General features: G+C 39.2%; 1 protein-coding gene across 1 annotated transcript in view; it reads right to left on the bottom strand.

Moving 5' to 3' along the window:
• The window catches only part of TACR1 (tachykinin receptor 1), a 155,247-nt gene extending 138,920 nt beyond the window's left edge, over positions 1 to 16,327 (bottom strand). Inside the window, exon 1 of the mRNA XM_003922565.4 lies at positions 14,953 to 16,327. Coding sequence (XP_003922614.1) covers positions 14,953 to 15,341 — 389 coding nt within the window. The 5' untranslated portion in view covers positions 15,342 to 16,327. The remainder of the gene's footprint in view (positions 1 to 14,952) is intronic.
• Positions 16,328 to 16,549: the final 222 nt, after the last annotated feature.

Here is a 16,549-nt window from a genome sequence, read left to right as displayed (position 1 = left end):
TCCTGGGACACCACGTACTACGGCAGAAAAAAGATGGAGCACCAAGGCTCAGCCTCTGCCTCTAACTGAGGAGCTTCTGCTCACTGAGAACTGCTGTGGGACTCCCTTCCCTGCTCTGCTGGGAGCTGGCTTTTGCCTTCTTCACCCTAGAAAGGAGTTCACAGCTGGGTTCTTTCTTTACGTTTATATACTTGTCGGGCAAAGCTCCTAAGCTGAGGGAGTAAAATCTTCAAACTACTGTGAAGACTCCATTCCCATTAGTTTTCTATGTCAATAATGTATTGTGTTATTTCTTTTATTCTTTTGCTTCACCTGAAAGGCTCAGCAAAAGCTCTCTGTTACTGTGTGATGAGTAAACAGAGAAAAATTAAGAATTGATATTATTTAGGAAATTGATTGGAAGAAAAGCTTCTCACTGAAGTTCACTTATTTCAGCCAACAGAATTTTAGAAAATACTTATTTCACTTATTCACGACCCTAAACCTAAACTTGAAAAGATAGCATTGAAAAAATTAAAGCTTATGCGAGTTGTACTCTATAGCAAATATGTAAAACTGTAAATGAAATATTAGCAAGTAAATCTAGTAGTGTGCTAAAAGAGTAAAGCACAAGATCAAGTATTGTTTATTCTAGGAGTTCTAGAATAGCTGAAGATTAGGGAAGTAAGCAATAGGGAAAAAAGGTATTGATAGATGCTGAAAATACAATTGGCAAGTTAAATATAAAATCTAGATATAATTTGGATATTTAATGAAATTAAATTTAGATATTTAATGAAATTTCTAGATATTTAATGAGATCTCTTAGTAAACTAGACATTGAATGACGTAATTTTAAAACGTCTGTCTTCAGCCAATGGCCAACATATTTAACAATGATGGTAGTCACAGGTTAAAATCATTGTTAAAAAAAGATGCTTACTATCATGAGCTTTAATTAACTTGTTCTAAAAGATCTAATTTAAAAAAAAGGACACAGACACTAGATGATAATGATTTTTAGACTACGCCATTATTTGAGGAAAATCTGAGAAAAATAACAGAAAAATCATTAGAACTTAAATTGAATTACAGGACTTACTAAGATAGCTGGTTTCAAAATAACTATTAAAAAATCAATAGCCTTCTAATACACTAATAATAATCCATTAGAAAAAAAAAACAAGCAGAAATGTTGTATTTTCATTAGCAACAAAAATGTTAAATTTATATATATAATTTATATGCAACATATGCAATAACAGAATGTATATTAGCTTCTATATTATGCATTATGCAATATATAACAAAACTTTAAAAAATGTGTAGAATCTACAGAAGAAAAATGTAAAAAAACTATATAAGAAAGCATATTAAAAGCTGAACTACATAGAATATTCATCATGTTTATACCCTGAAAAAAAACTTGATATGAAAAAAAACTTGATATGCTAACAATTCTTTCCAAAGCTAATTTCTAAATTTAATGCATCTATTGTATTTTCAATAAAAATGTCATCAGGACTTATCCATAGGGGCATTTTAGATTATGAATCCAGAGTTTATCAGGAAGCATATATGCATGTTGATACAATTAAAGAAATAGTCAACAAAGTAGATAGGTCAGGGAAAGCCTAAATATAAATAACATTCATCGTAGGATAAAAGTAATATTTCAAATCTGTAGGGAAATGATCAATCAATAAATGATTTTTGAACAACATGATAAACATATATGGCATTTAAAAAAGAGACCTCTTTTATATTAGCATATTGTGAATTAATAGTTTTAAATATAATATAATATAAAATACATAACAATATAAAATATCAATATAATAATATAAAAGATACATTTACTGTAAATAATTATATTGAATTATTGGAGTGGAGATTTAATAAGAAGTTCAAAATCATGAAAGTACAGTAAATGAAATTATTCATATTTGCCTACTTTTGGGTTGAGTGAGACCTTTTTAAGCATAATAACAAAGGGAAAAAGCATGAAAGAAAAGGAAGATGGACATAACAACAAAATAATATGAAATAATCTCTGAAAAAAATGAACATTTTAACCTGAAAGTAAAAAATTTTTGGATACCATGACAGTCAAAAAGTTATAGGCTTTATATACAGTTTCTGCAATTTAATATGAAATTTAAAAATTAAGATTTAAATTTAAAACTTAATTCACAAATAAAAAGGAATATAAATATATTAAAATATACTAGTAGGAAGTGCAAACCTAACATATTTTAATCTTTTAAATTGGAAAAGATTTTTGTAAAATTGTTAGGAATATGAAAAAAGGAACATTCCCATATGTTGGATCTATATATTCAGATTCAAGCTGCAATTACTAAACCTTTCTGAAGACTGATTTAACAGAATGAAGCAAAAGGCTTAAGATGGCTAACACTCTGAACAGACAATTTTTCTTCTAAGAATTTATCCTAATAATCATCCATGTGTGCTAGTGTTGCTGAAACACAGTGATGACAAATTATATATTGTAGCAAAAACTGGAAACACCTCCCAGGGTTTAAGGATGAGGGATTATTTGAATTACTATACTTTGTAACCACTTGGCATGATCTTACAGAAGAAAGTGTATTACATAAAATATTTCTTATTTCATTATGTAAAACAAAAATAAAATTGCATATGCTATAGGACTATAATTGTAAAGATTCTATGAATAGAAAGAAAGTCTTGGCATGAAATAATGCCTAAGAATTGACAATAGTGCTTGGGCAGTGAGATGAGGGTTGATTTTGCATTTATTTTTCTTAAACTATTTTTCTGTAAGTTGCTAATTCTCTTTAATAAATATGTAATATTGTATTATTTAAACTATACTTTAAAATGTGATCAGAAAAACATTGGAGTTGTGCAGGTAATATTCAGTAAGTTATTTTTCTTAAAAAAAGAAAAATGTGGCTTAAGTTCTTACCTAAATGAACAGCCTCAAGAATCCTTTCAGGATCCTTCTGGACTCATCTGCTTAATCAGAATGTTGGTAATTTGCATTTTTTCTATTGCTGCACTTATCAACTGTTTTATATACTGCGGTCTTTGTTTTCATCTGCTTCATCTTCATTTTTCAGTCATTGACATTTATTGAAGCTGTGCTATTTTCAAAATGCTGAGAAAGGATTGGGAGGAAATGAAACAAAGAATTTTTATCCAGGTGTAGAGAGAAAAAAAGAAAGGAAAGATGCAGACAAAAAAGGAAGAATGCTTCCAGACGACATGTGAGTCCAGACAGACCCTGGCAGAAAGCCCAGCTCTTGGAAAACTGGCCGTCGCCCCAGGATTTGTAAACAGCACACATTCATTGATGAAGACGCAGGAGAGGTGAAGAATCTGCTTTGGCCATCTCAGCAGCACTGCCTTGCTGCCCTTAACCCCAGCCCACTGAACTGGCTGATAATCTATTCCAAATACCTTTAACATCCTTCCAGGTTGTAAAGATATTACATATTTATCAAGACAATTAGGACTTATAAGAAGCCTGAAGAAGACGGAAGCAAATAGCCAAACAAATGCGAGTTCACTAGCACCTCAGGGCAGAGATAATTCCACCTGTGACAGGAGAAGGCCTTTCAACAGAAGTCTGGGCTCGTGGTGACAGACCCCTAGTATCCTCCAGCAGACCGCTTGGTGGATAGCTGGGACTATTTTTTGAAAGCCATACTCTGTATTACCTAAACTCCAACACCTCTTACATTCCATATTGGCACAGTCCCACGAAGTTTGTTTTAATTCTCCGCAGTCTTTCCTGTTCAAGGAGTAGGTAACTAGAATGAGCACATTCCCATTTTAACATACAAATGGGACCTGGGAGATAGAAAGATGTCCATATTGTTCATACCTCGGTGTGATTTTGATTAGCTGCTCTTCTCTTGGTTCGACTCAACTTACTAAATTGGATTGGCTGTGAAGGGAATGGAGCAGTAATTTGGGATCATGCATTTGTGAGGCAGGATTGGGGAGTGCCTCAATGCAGACTCAAGCTGGTTATAGCATTATTGGAGGGAAACCCTCAAAAATGAAGGGGATAGTATCCGTGCCTTCTTTGCATTGTACCTAAAGTCTTAGGATGACAGTGTCCTAATTGGATCATTGAAAACCTATGATGGCTTTAATTTGGCAGGTAATCTAGCCGAATCTTTAATACATTAACTTCCAGACCCCTCATCATTCCAGCTGGGAAAAAAAAAGAACTTCAGGAACAAATTTAAATAATGAAATTTGTTAAAAGATGAAAATTCCAATGAAGTTTTCTGTTTTATTGGCTGGGTGTGGTGGTGGTTCATGCTTGTAATCCCAGCACTTTGGGAGGCCAAGGCGGGCAGATCACCTGAGGTCGAGTTTGAGATCAGCCTGACCAACATGGTGAAACCCCGTCTCTCCTAAAAAAATGCAAAAATTAGCTGGGCATGGCGGCGGGTGCCTGTAATCCCAGCTACTAGGGAGGCTGAGGCGGGAGAATCAGTTGAACCTGGGAGGCAGAGGTTGCAGTGAGCCGAGATCATGCCATTGCAAGCAAGCCTGGGTGACAAGGGCGAAACTCCATTTCAAAAAAAAAAAAATTTTTTTTTTGAATATATCTTCCTAGCACATCTTTGAAGAGCCCAGCTAAGTTGTTGAGCTAACTTGTATTTCAGGCTCAGGGCTGCATTCATTTTGGTTCTCATCATGAATTCTAAAGGCATTCCAAACTTCCCCCTTGCCTCGCTGGGACTATTTAGAAAAGTATTTGAGTTGTTTGTTGGGTTTTCTTTTGTTTAAACATTTTCAGAGTCGGACAAATCCTTTTATGAAAACATATTAATTATTCAAGTGGATGTTTCTCTACAGTAAAATAAAATTAATAAATCATACAAAGTGGATATTTAAGCTTATGCTCCTAAGCTCCTCACATGCCACTTAATGTGCACATGAGGCTTTTAAAAATTAGTGCCTCAATTCTATTCTATGATAGAGAGAACAGAGGTGTTGCTAGCATGACTTTCAACACTCTTCCCTTGGGACTTCAGGCAGCTGTGTGATTTGTGAAGGTGAATGCTCATCAGTCCATCTATGGTTTAGGGCACTGGACTGAGCTGTAAAAGCAGACTATCATTGCAGATTATTTTTTATTATCTGAAACAATAGCAATAAAGAGGAAAAGAAGGTGAAGAAGCCTAGCACTCCTAGAACTATGAAAAAGCCATGAGGCTCTGGCCTGAAGGGGAAACCCTATTAATATGAAGAAAGAATCTCTAATCATCCAGTTGGAGGATTCAAGAATACTAGGTGGTTTTCATGCTCCAGGAAGAAGGTCCCTGCCACTGATGATCTCATGCCCAGAGGAAAGGAAAGTGCTATGTAGACCTTCTGTATAAAAGCACAGGTTGGAACCATGCTGAGAGCCCAGCTTTGTTATAGCCAACACATACTACCCTATTTGTGGTGATTTATGTGGGGAAATAGGATACACTTGGAAAAAATCTGGCACATATTTTTCATGACCTCAAAATCTCAAAAAGAAAACGGAAGAACCGCATTCCTTGGTGATTCTTTTTTCTTTTTCTTTTTGGTCATGTTTTTCATGTCAATTAAAAGGTAAAATGTAGAATGTAGTTAACTTTAATCAGGTAGATAAAGGATGCAAACTAGGGGTGGGGTGAGGCTGTGCATGATTCCATCTATGTAAATCAGCCAAGGATTTACACTGGAACTACAAAACTTGATTCCATTGGCGAATTGTGAGTAGACTCTGTGGGCATCAGGCAGGCAGAGCTCCACCATGAGAGGGGCTCAGACAACAGGCTGCAGCTCTGGGCAAGAACCCTGTGAGGCATAGGCAGATTTGGGTCTCCAACTCAACCCTTGATGCTAGAACCACAGCCGTCTCTTACAGAGAAGACTATCCTGCCACTTCTGTTTGTACGACCTTGTAATCCTAAGAGGCATTTTTAAAAAGCAAATAGGCAATAAAGAGATGATACTTCTATATAAGTAGTGCATGTGCAGTAATGAGTTTTGTGATCAATATACATTGCTTTGTATGTGATTTGCTTTTAAGTTGTTCAAAATGAGAATCTGATATATTAGAGAATTTGACTTACCAGATTTGCAGTTTTGATTGCAACATTTAGGAGGAATTAATGAATTAATTTTGTAGTCAATGTTTGGATGCTCAGGAGAACCTCATTCACTGAAATTATCAGTTTAATTCTCAGGAGGTTGAAATGCTTTAAGATAATTTATATGCTAAATTTAGAAGTTTTGATTTATTATTTTCACAAGAGCTAAGTAAGTCCTGAGAAAGATTTTGTTTCTTCTATTTGTAAGTCTTCCTGTTAGGGATTTGAAGATTTTAAGAAAGCCAGATGTGTCCAATTTGTGAGTATAGTTTGAAATGCTTAGAGGAATTTAATTAATCAAGTTTATAAATACTGTTTACATTTTTAAAGATTATTTGATTTGTTAAGCTTATTAAAAATTGTAACTAATCAAAAATATGTAAGATTGATTTGATTAAGTTTGAAAAGGTGTTCAAATATTTAGTTTGAAATATTTTATCTCATGTTTAAAAATTAATTGAGCTTTAGTCAAAGGACAAAGGAAAATAAATGTTTAACACTAACACATCCAAACTAGATTTATAAAAAACTTCCATGGTTTGTAAGACATACTTAAAGGCTAAAAAACACTGTAACTTCAACAAATTGAAAATCAGTTAAAACTCACACAGATATAAGAGCATTTTGCAAAGAACATATTCTCATTCAGATATTAAACAAATGATGCTCTCTCCATGTAAGGATGGTGACTTTGGGACATAAAGGATTGGAAATGAATGTTTAGGGGATGGAATAAAAGAGAACATTTGGGATTTCTGGACCACAATATACAATATCCAAGTGACCGACTACTGGTAGACTGGTTATATATTTCCAAAGATGGAAAGAATGCTGAAAAGCATTTAGCAAGAGATTTGCTGACCCAATCAGAACAGTTTTAAACTACAGTCTTTAGGAGGAAGAACATAAATGTTTTACCTTATAGCTATTGCACTTAATATAGAAGGAATCCAGGAGACTGAGACAGAAATGGATATTTATAATGGATATGATAGTGATACTACAGAGCATAATATTAATTACTATTAACTGATATTTTACTGGTTGTCAGGCAATAAGCTAGGGGCTCTTCAAATCTTTCCTCTCTCTCCTTCCAATAGTATTGTACAAGGTAAGTTTCATCATATCCATTTTATCAGTTGAGGAAACTGGAGGCCCAGATAGTGCCTATGTTCCCACAGCTAGTAAGTGGTAGAACCAGCACTGGAACCCATAGCCTCGTCTCTTTCCTATACTCCATTCTACTGCCAAAGGCTAGGAGTATGGTTTTTAAACGGCATGCTCATACAAAGGACATGAAAGGCACTCAACGTGGAATCCCAAATATTAAACATAGTGTTAAAGCTGAATTGGAAAGTAGATTAAAGATTACACAAGAGAAGGGCAGGGGATCAGGCCCAAGGCTGCTTAGACAAATTTCCTTGAGCAGTTCATATGCTGTATTAAAACTCATGCTTATGAGTATGTCTCAAGACCATCACTAAAGCACCTCTTCACCCTTGGTGCTCTTCATCCAGAGAGCCTCATATTTCCCCTTTCACTGAGGTGGAATTGAAGACTTTCAAGGCAGTAGGAGGAAAGTTTGGGGCAATGTAAGCCAGTTCCCCAGTCTGTCTCACATACATAGGACCTCACATCCACCACTGCACGCTGTAATTTTCCCAGGTCTGTGGTATTTTAACACCGTGTGAACAATCATACAACTACTGTGGATGCAGGACTTGGAGGGCTGGGTGGAGGGTAAATTTCTGCGGGTTTCACCTCAGGAAGGACAAGTAAAGGGGACAGTGCACTTCTCGCTGCTAGTGGGGGGTGTTAGACAAAAATCCAGGAGGTTCACAGCAGTTAGGCCAGAGAAGGGATCATAAAATGGAGGAGGTGCTAAATATTTTCATCACTCTGAGTTTCCAGTATGCCTGGGTAGACTGGAGGTATGGTGGAAATGATAAGCACCTCCTCCAATAAGAAGTATTTTTCTGGGGCACAATACCTGTTGCAGGTGGCAGGGTGTGGGTCAGGTATCCTGTGGGGCTCGGTCAACTGGAGTGTGGAAGAGGTAAGTGTGAGTTAGAAGCCATGGTTGTTCTAGAACGGGGGTTCTGAATCAAAAGCATTCTATTTTGTAACAGGCTTTTATGGCAGGCAGAAATTTGGCCCCGTTTGTCTTTTGCATCAAGGTGTGCCTTAGAGTCTGCTTCAGGCATTGGGTCTGCTTTTGAGATTTTGGCTGATGTGTGCAGAAGAGAAGCATGGTTAGTGTGCTCACAATGCATGCATTTAAATGAGTACCTATTCCTTGCCAGACACTTGGATAAATGCTGGGAACAGGAAACCCAACAAGGGGTCTCTGTTTTCATGGAGCTTGCAGTCTAGTGAGCAGGGAGGTGTGGGAGAGATCAACAAGTATAGTTAGTTATAACACCATGGGATAAATGCTGTGGAAATATAAAGATACCTCAGCTAGACTTGCAGGTCAAGGGAAGCTTCTTAGTATAAGCACTGAGCTAAGTCAAAGAGGACAACAAGGTCACTAGGGAGGATGCCAGTCCTACAGCAGGTGGTGCTAGACAGGGTGATGGTAGTAAGGTAACTCAGTATTGGTCATCTCCAATTAAGAGGACCATCAACAAATGAAAATAACCAGTGGAGACGAATGAGGATGGCAAGTTTGAAGAATCAGGGACAGTTAACCAGAGGGCAGATGCTTCAGGATAAATATAAGCTTAATATCTTACCCTTATACTTACTGGAAAGCCTGCTACATGGAAGAGGCCTGAGACCAGTAGGAACAGTCCAAAACCAAAGAAGCAGATTTCATTTCAAGAAAAGGAAGAATTCTGTGATGATTTAATAATTTATCCAATTTAACAAATGGGAAAAATGGAGTAGAATATTTAAGCCGAGTTTAGTACTCTTACAATGGCCCTGTTTGGAAAGTTGTGGAGTTGAATTTTTATTTGGGTGGAAAATTGTCAGAAAGGCCTGTAATATTTTCTCGTTTGTGATAGGACTCTTACATTGCTTTTCTGTCTCCAATCACCATTTTCCTTAAATGAAATATCATCCAAAAGCCACCCAGGGCAGGAGCACGTCGGCAGATGTCTAAGGCACATTAAAGCAAATTGTATGGGTCTCCAAGCTGTGAGGGGTGGAGAGTGGGAGGACGATGCTAAAAGACATTGTTTATAATCACTCTTGCAAGGTCAAAATAGAAACCTCATGGGCATCATGAGGATTAAATGAAATAATGGATCAGAGGGAACATAAATAAAAGCTATCATTATCAATTTTGTTAACATAAAATCTCCTTTCTAGTTTCCAAAATGGTGAATATTAATAAATTATTATGAGTCTTCCCAACCAGGGTTCTTGAAGTTAATTAAAAAACAAAACTCCACGTTCATTTCCCTGCGCCTTGCTGCCCCTCTTCCTATTTGTCCTTTTCCTCCTCTTCTTTCTCTTTTTCCTCTTCCATTCTGTCTCCTTTTTCTCTTTTCTCTCCCCTTCCCTCCTCTCTTCCGTATTGCCCTCTCTCTCCTTCTCCTTCTCCTTTTACCAGGAAGTCTTTCCCATATTCCCAAGGGTAGTTCTCTGCTCTAACTCTGCTCCCTCTGCATGGCATTGATCGCAGTAGATTATATGCTGTTAGTGACCTTGTTAATCTCCAAAGGACTGCGAGCACAATGACGAAGGCAATGTCTTACTGTCTCAGAATATGGCACACAGTAAGTGCCCAAAAGTGATTTGATGGATGGATGGATGGATGAGGAAAAAGGCCATTCCCTTCATTGCCATCTAATTTGATTTCCTCTTACCATTCTGTCTCTTTGATCCCTGGCTTGTCATTTTCTAACCTCCATTCTCAAGTTTCTTGTCAGGCATTCCAACTAATCATTATATTTTCACATCAAGTTCAACATATTCTCATTTTCTTCCAGGCAACTCCTCAACTCATCCTCTGATTCAATTGTGAATTCACTTCAGTTGAATCAGTCTGTCATTGACCTAAAGCACTTTGCAACATTTGACTTCCATGCTTCTGTCATACAACTTCTACCTGAAAGGTCATTTCATTTCTTCTTCTTCTTCTTCTTCTTATTCTTTTTTAATCATCTTCTTTAGAATTTTATCTAACCTTCAAGGCCCAACTCAATTGCCCTGTATTGAGGTCTTCCTTGATCATTTATCACTGCTGGGCAGGATGTCCCTCCTCTTGTCTCCTGTAGAATATGTCTGTACAACCCATGTGAAACATTTTATTCAATACCTTATATTTCAGTTACCTCTGAATCAGTCTTATTTGCCCACATATAGACCCTTTTGAGGGAGGAAACAAGGCTGTGAGTTAAGAAACATCACCTTACCTTGATGGCATCAGCACTTGATAGACTGAATATCTTTGTCTAAGTTTGATAGTGTTTCTGTCCCATGATCCTCATTCTAATTCAGCAACAATAATAGTAACAATGTCTTGTGCTTGTACCATGCGCTTTTATGTTGAGAATTATTCTTTATTCGTGTCCAATTGAAACTATGACTTCTGCCAGTTTTTTAATAAAGTAACACTCTTGACCATTCAGGACACTGCAGGCTCCCAGGAGTAGGGAGAAAATGTGGTGAGTGTAGTGGGGTAGCTCCAGAGAGGAGGTGTGCATTGAACCTCTCTAGAAAAGGTCCTGAAATCCAAATGACCCATCTAAGACATAACGAACTCCATTTTGATCCACATCAATGCTGACATTGGAAAAGACAGGGCCAGTTGTGGCCAATGGGCTTCTAGTGAATGGCCACTTATAGCATCATGGCAGTGAGTGGCAATGGGTTTCCAGGGCCATCTGAATTAGTGCAAAGGATCCTGGAATTTAATTCCCCCTCTAGGTGGGGTAAGGAAGATTGCTTTGAGATAAACAATGCGATTCCGGTACAGCCAAAAAGGTAAAGTTCAAGGACAGACTGCAGATCTAATTAAAGACTGGGAAAGCAGGATATTTAAATTGGTAGCTAAATACGGCTGGGACAGAATGGGTAGACACCAGAGTTCAGGGCAAAGCTTTTGTGATTTGTGCATGTATTTATTCTAGTTTCCTCTTTTACTTTATCAGGTCTCTCAGAGAACTCAATTCCTCTTTTGCCCTCAATCATTACTCTCTCTGGGCAACTATATTTTTTGGTCTCAGAGAGACCATCTCCATTTGGAGTCTGAATGAGCAACCATTACCCTTCATTTTCTGAAATGATACTTGCCTCTACCAGGTAGAGAAGCAGTGACAGCAGGCCAGTGCTTGTCTAAGCCTCCCTGTTGCTCCTGTTGCTATGTGCATGGTTTCAAATCAGGTTACCTGTAGCCCATTCCCCAGCTCCCTGCAGGGCTTGGGGATTGCCTCCCTTCCCCTGCTCCCTTCTTAGATTCCGTTCCACAGTGCTTGCCAGATCATCACAATAGAACCAGTAATTGTCACCAATTCCTGAAAATGGGGCTGAGGAGAATGAGGGCAGTGAGGGGGAGTCATCACCGCTCTATGTCCCCCATCTTCAAATTTCATGAAACATCATATATACCTTTTAGTTTTACAGTTGTAAAGAATTTTTAAATTCTAAGTCAGAGAAATTATAGAGTTTCAATAGCTAAAATCCCTGGTATTTATTTTGGAGTTTAGATAGAGGTAAACCTCGTGTTATTTACCTATGTTTGTCTCAAAAATGTTTTTAAATTCTAGGTAATCACTGCCTTCAAAAAATAATATTTTTTCTGAATGAGATATCTCTTCTTTCCCCCCATCCCTTTCTCACCTCGCACTTTTCTTCCCTTTCCTCCCTTCTTCTCTGTTCCCTCCCTTTCCCTCCCCTTTTCTTTTTTCCCTTCCCTTGTCTCCTCTCTCTTTCTGCCCCCACTGCATCATTTGCAGGAAAAATCTGACGCTGAAATTTTTTCTCTGCATACATTTTCATTCTAATAGGAAATTTGGCAAAGTTTACCAAAATAGTTTGACCCAACAATTCCTTTAAAAATCCTTTAAAATGAGGATATAGCTTTTTAAAAATTCATTTTATTTAATGTAGTAATTCTACTTATTGGGATCTATCCTAAGAAAATAATTAAGAAAGCAAAACAAAATGATGATATATAAATATTTTTTAGATTATTAATTATAATAGCAAAAATCTAGAAATCACCTAACTATACAATAGGTGAGAAATGACTACATAAATAATAATAGCATATTCACATAATGGAATAATATGAAGCCATTAATATTACATTTCTGAAAACCTTTGAATAACACAGGAAGGTGTTATTAATGTCTTTCATTAATACCAATGGAAAAATGTAGGTTACAAAAGTGAAATAGTCATAAAAGAGAAATTCAAATGTTAGCAGGTGTTGCTTTTGGTAGATTAGATAAGGGGGGGTTGGATTTTTGTGCTCTTCGTATTTCCCAAGTCCTATGCAGTGAACAGGTTAATTTTACAATCAGGAAAACCACATTGCTGTTAGTCTTAAAAACTTGATTCAAAGGTTGTCTGTTGAAAATTTAAGGAATATACAAACAGCTGATTTCACATTTCCTCTAAGTCTGCATTTCCATGCTGGAGAAAGGAGAGATAACTTACAGGGAGAGAACTTAAAGTCTCCTTTCTTTCTAACACATTCTTGGGAGAGAATGGATGACTACACCTGCAGGAAATACATTCATTGGAGGGCGAGGGGATGAGTTTATAGTGTGCTCACCAGACTGAGCAAGGAAAAACAGAAGGAGCACTTGGCAGATGTGGAGACAGAGACCTGAAGTCTTATCCCTAATTCTACCTTGAACTCTAAACTTGAGCACGCCATTGATAACATCCCTGGGCTGTATTTGTATGTTGGAAACACGGTGACATTCCCTGATGCTGTCATTTCCTAGAGCTCTGGCACCTGAGACCTTTTGATCTGACTGAGCAGGTATCACAGAGGGTCAGGGCTCTGAGATGGCTACCTAGAGAAAAACAACGATGGAGTTTAAATCTGGCTCTCTGCCCAATTCACTGTGAATACTCTGACTCTGATGCACACCCCTGAACTTCTAATTTCCAGGGGAAACATCAGGGCTGCAGAACATGTTTCTGTGTAAGCCAAAAGGAGAGAGCTGTCTGCTGGTGCTCCATCAGCTACTGAATGCTCCGGCTCACACTGGCTGACAGGTATTCCTTGGTCAAGTCCCCAGTGCAGTGAAAAAAAATAAAAAAAGAAAAAACTCAAAAATGCTTCCCTAATTTAGGGAGCATCATGAGAGTTTGTGTAAGGCTGAAATGGCATCAGGTTTTACTATCCTGATATTCACTTATACATCATGCTATCAACTTCTTTAAGTTTAAGGAAGCTGTCGTGAGATTAAAGGAGCATGTCAATGCAGAAAGATTTACAGGTGTATCTCACTGTCAGCAAATCGAATATTTGAAAATCAGTGTAGCATATAAGATAAATTTGCAAAATAATTCATTTCACTACCACTGAATAATTGGTTTACCACCTACATTTAAAATCTAAACTGATTCTCCATAATTTGTTTTGCACACAGCATAGTAAGCACATAAGCACTGCTTTACACACAATATAGTAAGCACAAGAGAGATGTACATGGAACTAATAAATCAGCATTTGGACACCACTGCAAAGGATGGAAACGAAGATTTCCCTGATTTTAAAAGTATTCATTGACTGCAGAAGCTGAAAAAGACTTCAACTAAATTGCAAGTTATAAGCAATCTTTATGCAAAGAGGGTTAGTGGTTTGGAAATATTTTTGAAGTTTTCTCCTAGCTCTTCTTTGGGTTTCTCGCATTCAGTTATTTCAGGAAGAACATCAAAAGAATCCATTTTTAAATCACAGTGGTAGGTGTTTTAAACATACTTTCACATCCCAGGTAAACATTTAACCCCTGTGCACACATAGACATACACACTGGAGATCTAAGATACTAACAAAAGAGATAATACTGATAGACCTGTGCTTCAATAATCAATTTTCCATCCTGCTGCCTGAAGAGCCATTCATTCCAGAATACCAGCCCCAGTGTTTGAAAATGCCAACCTTTTCACTTTCAATCAGCTTCGGAAACCCTAACCTGTTGGTTGCAGGAAAGGAAGACCTCTGGAATGCCTTTACCAAGCATATTTCTCTGTGAATAGGGACAAGTTAAACACATAAATTTTACCTTGCAGAAGAAATTTAGAAAACCTCTTGGGTAAGCTCCCTGGATCTCTACCTGTGGAATTCCTAGCATCAGAGTAAACTGAATTAGAATTCTGAGTGTCTTATGATACTGATGAAATGCTTTTTCACATCCAAAAAAAGACAAAATGGAGAGTTGCAGTAGAAGAAGAAAGTCCCAGAATCTTCTAGGTGTACTTAAAACATGAAGGCAACAAGAGACTGATAGAATAAGAGGGCTGGAGGAATTTGCAAAGCCCCATCCAGGGTCTAGTCCTTTGACCAAGCCCTAGGTACTGTCTAAGGGTAAAGGGGAGAAGGAACATATGGAAAGGAGCAAAGCAGAAGTTGAAAGTGTCAGGAAGATGAGTGGAGAAGAGATGAAGAAAGGGGAGTTCAATGAACAAAAAGGGGGTGTGTGTTGAAAGGAAGGGAGATTAGTGATGAGTAAAAAAGAGGAGAAAAAAGTTGAACTAGATAAGATGAAGTTCCCTATCAACAACAGACTCAGTTGACTATCAGTTAAAAAAACCCTCAGAACACAGGTAGCCAATCTTCCCCTGGACCCATAATCCAGCCCCAAACCTCATAGCAATGCCATGGTCCTCTATGAGCACTTTCTTGCCTTTTCACAAAGGCTAACCTCACCTATCAAAGGCCACAGCCGTCATGGAGTAGATACTGGCGAAGACAGCAGCGATGGGAAAGAAGTTGTGGAACTTGCAGTAGAACAGGCCGTAGTACCATTCGTTGTGGACGGCATAGGTGAAGTTCACCACTGTATTGAATGCAGCCATGGAGGCCTCCGCGAAGGCCAGGTTCACCAGGAAATAGTTGGTCACTGTCCTCATTCTTTTGTGGGCTAAGATGATCCACATCACTACCACGTTGCCCACTACAGAAGTCACCACGATGACCGTGTAGGCAGCTGCCCAAAGGACAATTTGCCAGGCTGGTTGCACGAACTGATTGGGTTCCGAGGTGTTAGTGGAGATGTTTGGGGAGAGGTCTGAGTCCACCGGGAGGACGTTATCCATTTCGAAGCTAGGCGGTAAAGCCCAACTATCTGTACACACCACCTCCGCTGCAGCAGAGTCCTGTAGCCGGCTCCTGGTCTTGCTTAAGCCAGACAGGAGGGTGGAAGGCTCTTTCTGGGCAGCACTCTTTTCGAAAGCTGAACTGGCGCTCAGAATATAAACGCTTCGGGATGCACTGCTTGCCTGGTCGCGGTGGCTCTGAATTCCTCCACTTTCAAGCCTCAGGAAGCATTTGAGTTCAGAAGTCTGGAGACAGCATCTTTCTTGAATTAAACTGAAAAAGGGAAAGAAATTCACCGGTCACGGTTCTAGGAACCAAGAGACCCCTGCCTTTATGCACCTGCTGCTGCCTGCAACAGCTATTTCCCCTTCCTGCGTCGGGAAAGGCAAAGTCCTGTGCTGCGTGAGGATTTAGGAGCGAAGTGGGGGCCCATTGCAGCGCGACCTGTAAAAGTTCTGAGTCTATGGCCAGGATTCTGAAGCTCCGTGTCCAGCTGGAAATTTTTTCCTTTGCTTCTGCTGCCGCTGCCGCCTTCTGCAGTTTCGCGGGCACCTCTCCATTTGGGTTGCTCAGCTCGGAAGTTAGCTGCGCACGAGACTTTTATAACCCGCTGCAGAGACGTCACCGGGAAGGGGCAGTACCTGGGGCTGCGTACTCGCCAGTCCCGGTGCGCAGCGCGGCAGCTGCGCCAGCTGTTGGCAACTGTCTCACTCCGCCGCAGCTACCACGCCTTTTGCTGCTTGCTACTTGCCGTGGGAGTCTGCGAGCCGGAAGCCCCACGCACTCCGCGAGGGGGCAGTGGGCGGCCTGGAAGTAACTGAGACAGATGCCGTCTGCAGCTGGAATTGCAGTCGCCCTAGGGGTGTTGGAGGGGAAGGAAGGATTTGGGAAACAGCTGGAGCGGGCTTCCAGGGAGGGAAGCCCAGAGCCCTGCGACACCTCTGCAGAGGAGGCCTGCCTGTGGCAATGGGAAACCGGCAAGTGTGGGGGCGACGTGCCAGCGCTGCGCTCCGGGCCGCGCTCCAGCTGCAGAGAAGCGAGAGGCGACGACTCCCTGGTCCAGGTGTCCCGAAAACAACTTTCCTGAGACTGTGTTTAGGAAACACTCCCGCAAAACATCTATCCTTTCCCGGGCGAGCCGATTCCCCTGGGAAGTGACAGACTCTAAGCTTTGAGGACACTCTTTCCTCAGCCACCCTGGTGACGT

This window comes from Saimiri boliviensis, chromosome 1 (genome assembly GCF_048565385.1).
Source record: "Saimiri boliviensis isolate mSaiBol1 chromosome 1, mSaiBol1.pri, whole genome shotgun sequence".
Classification (NCBI taxonomy): Eukaryota; Metazoa; Chordata; class Mammalia; order Primates; family Cebidae; genus Saimiri; species Saimiri boliviensis.
This window is presented reverse-complemented; position numbering and strand designations above follow the sequence as displayed.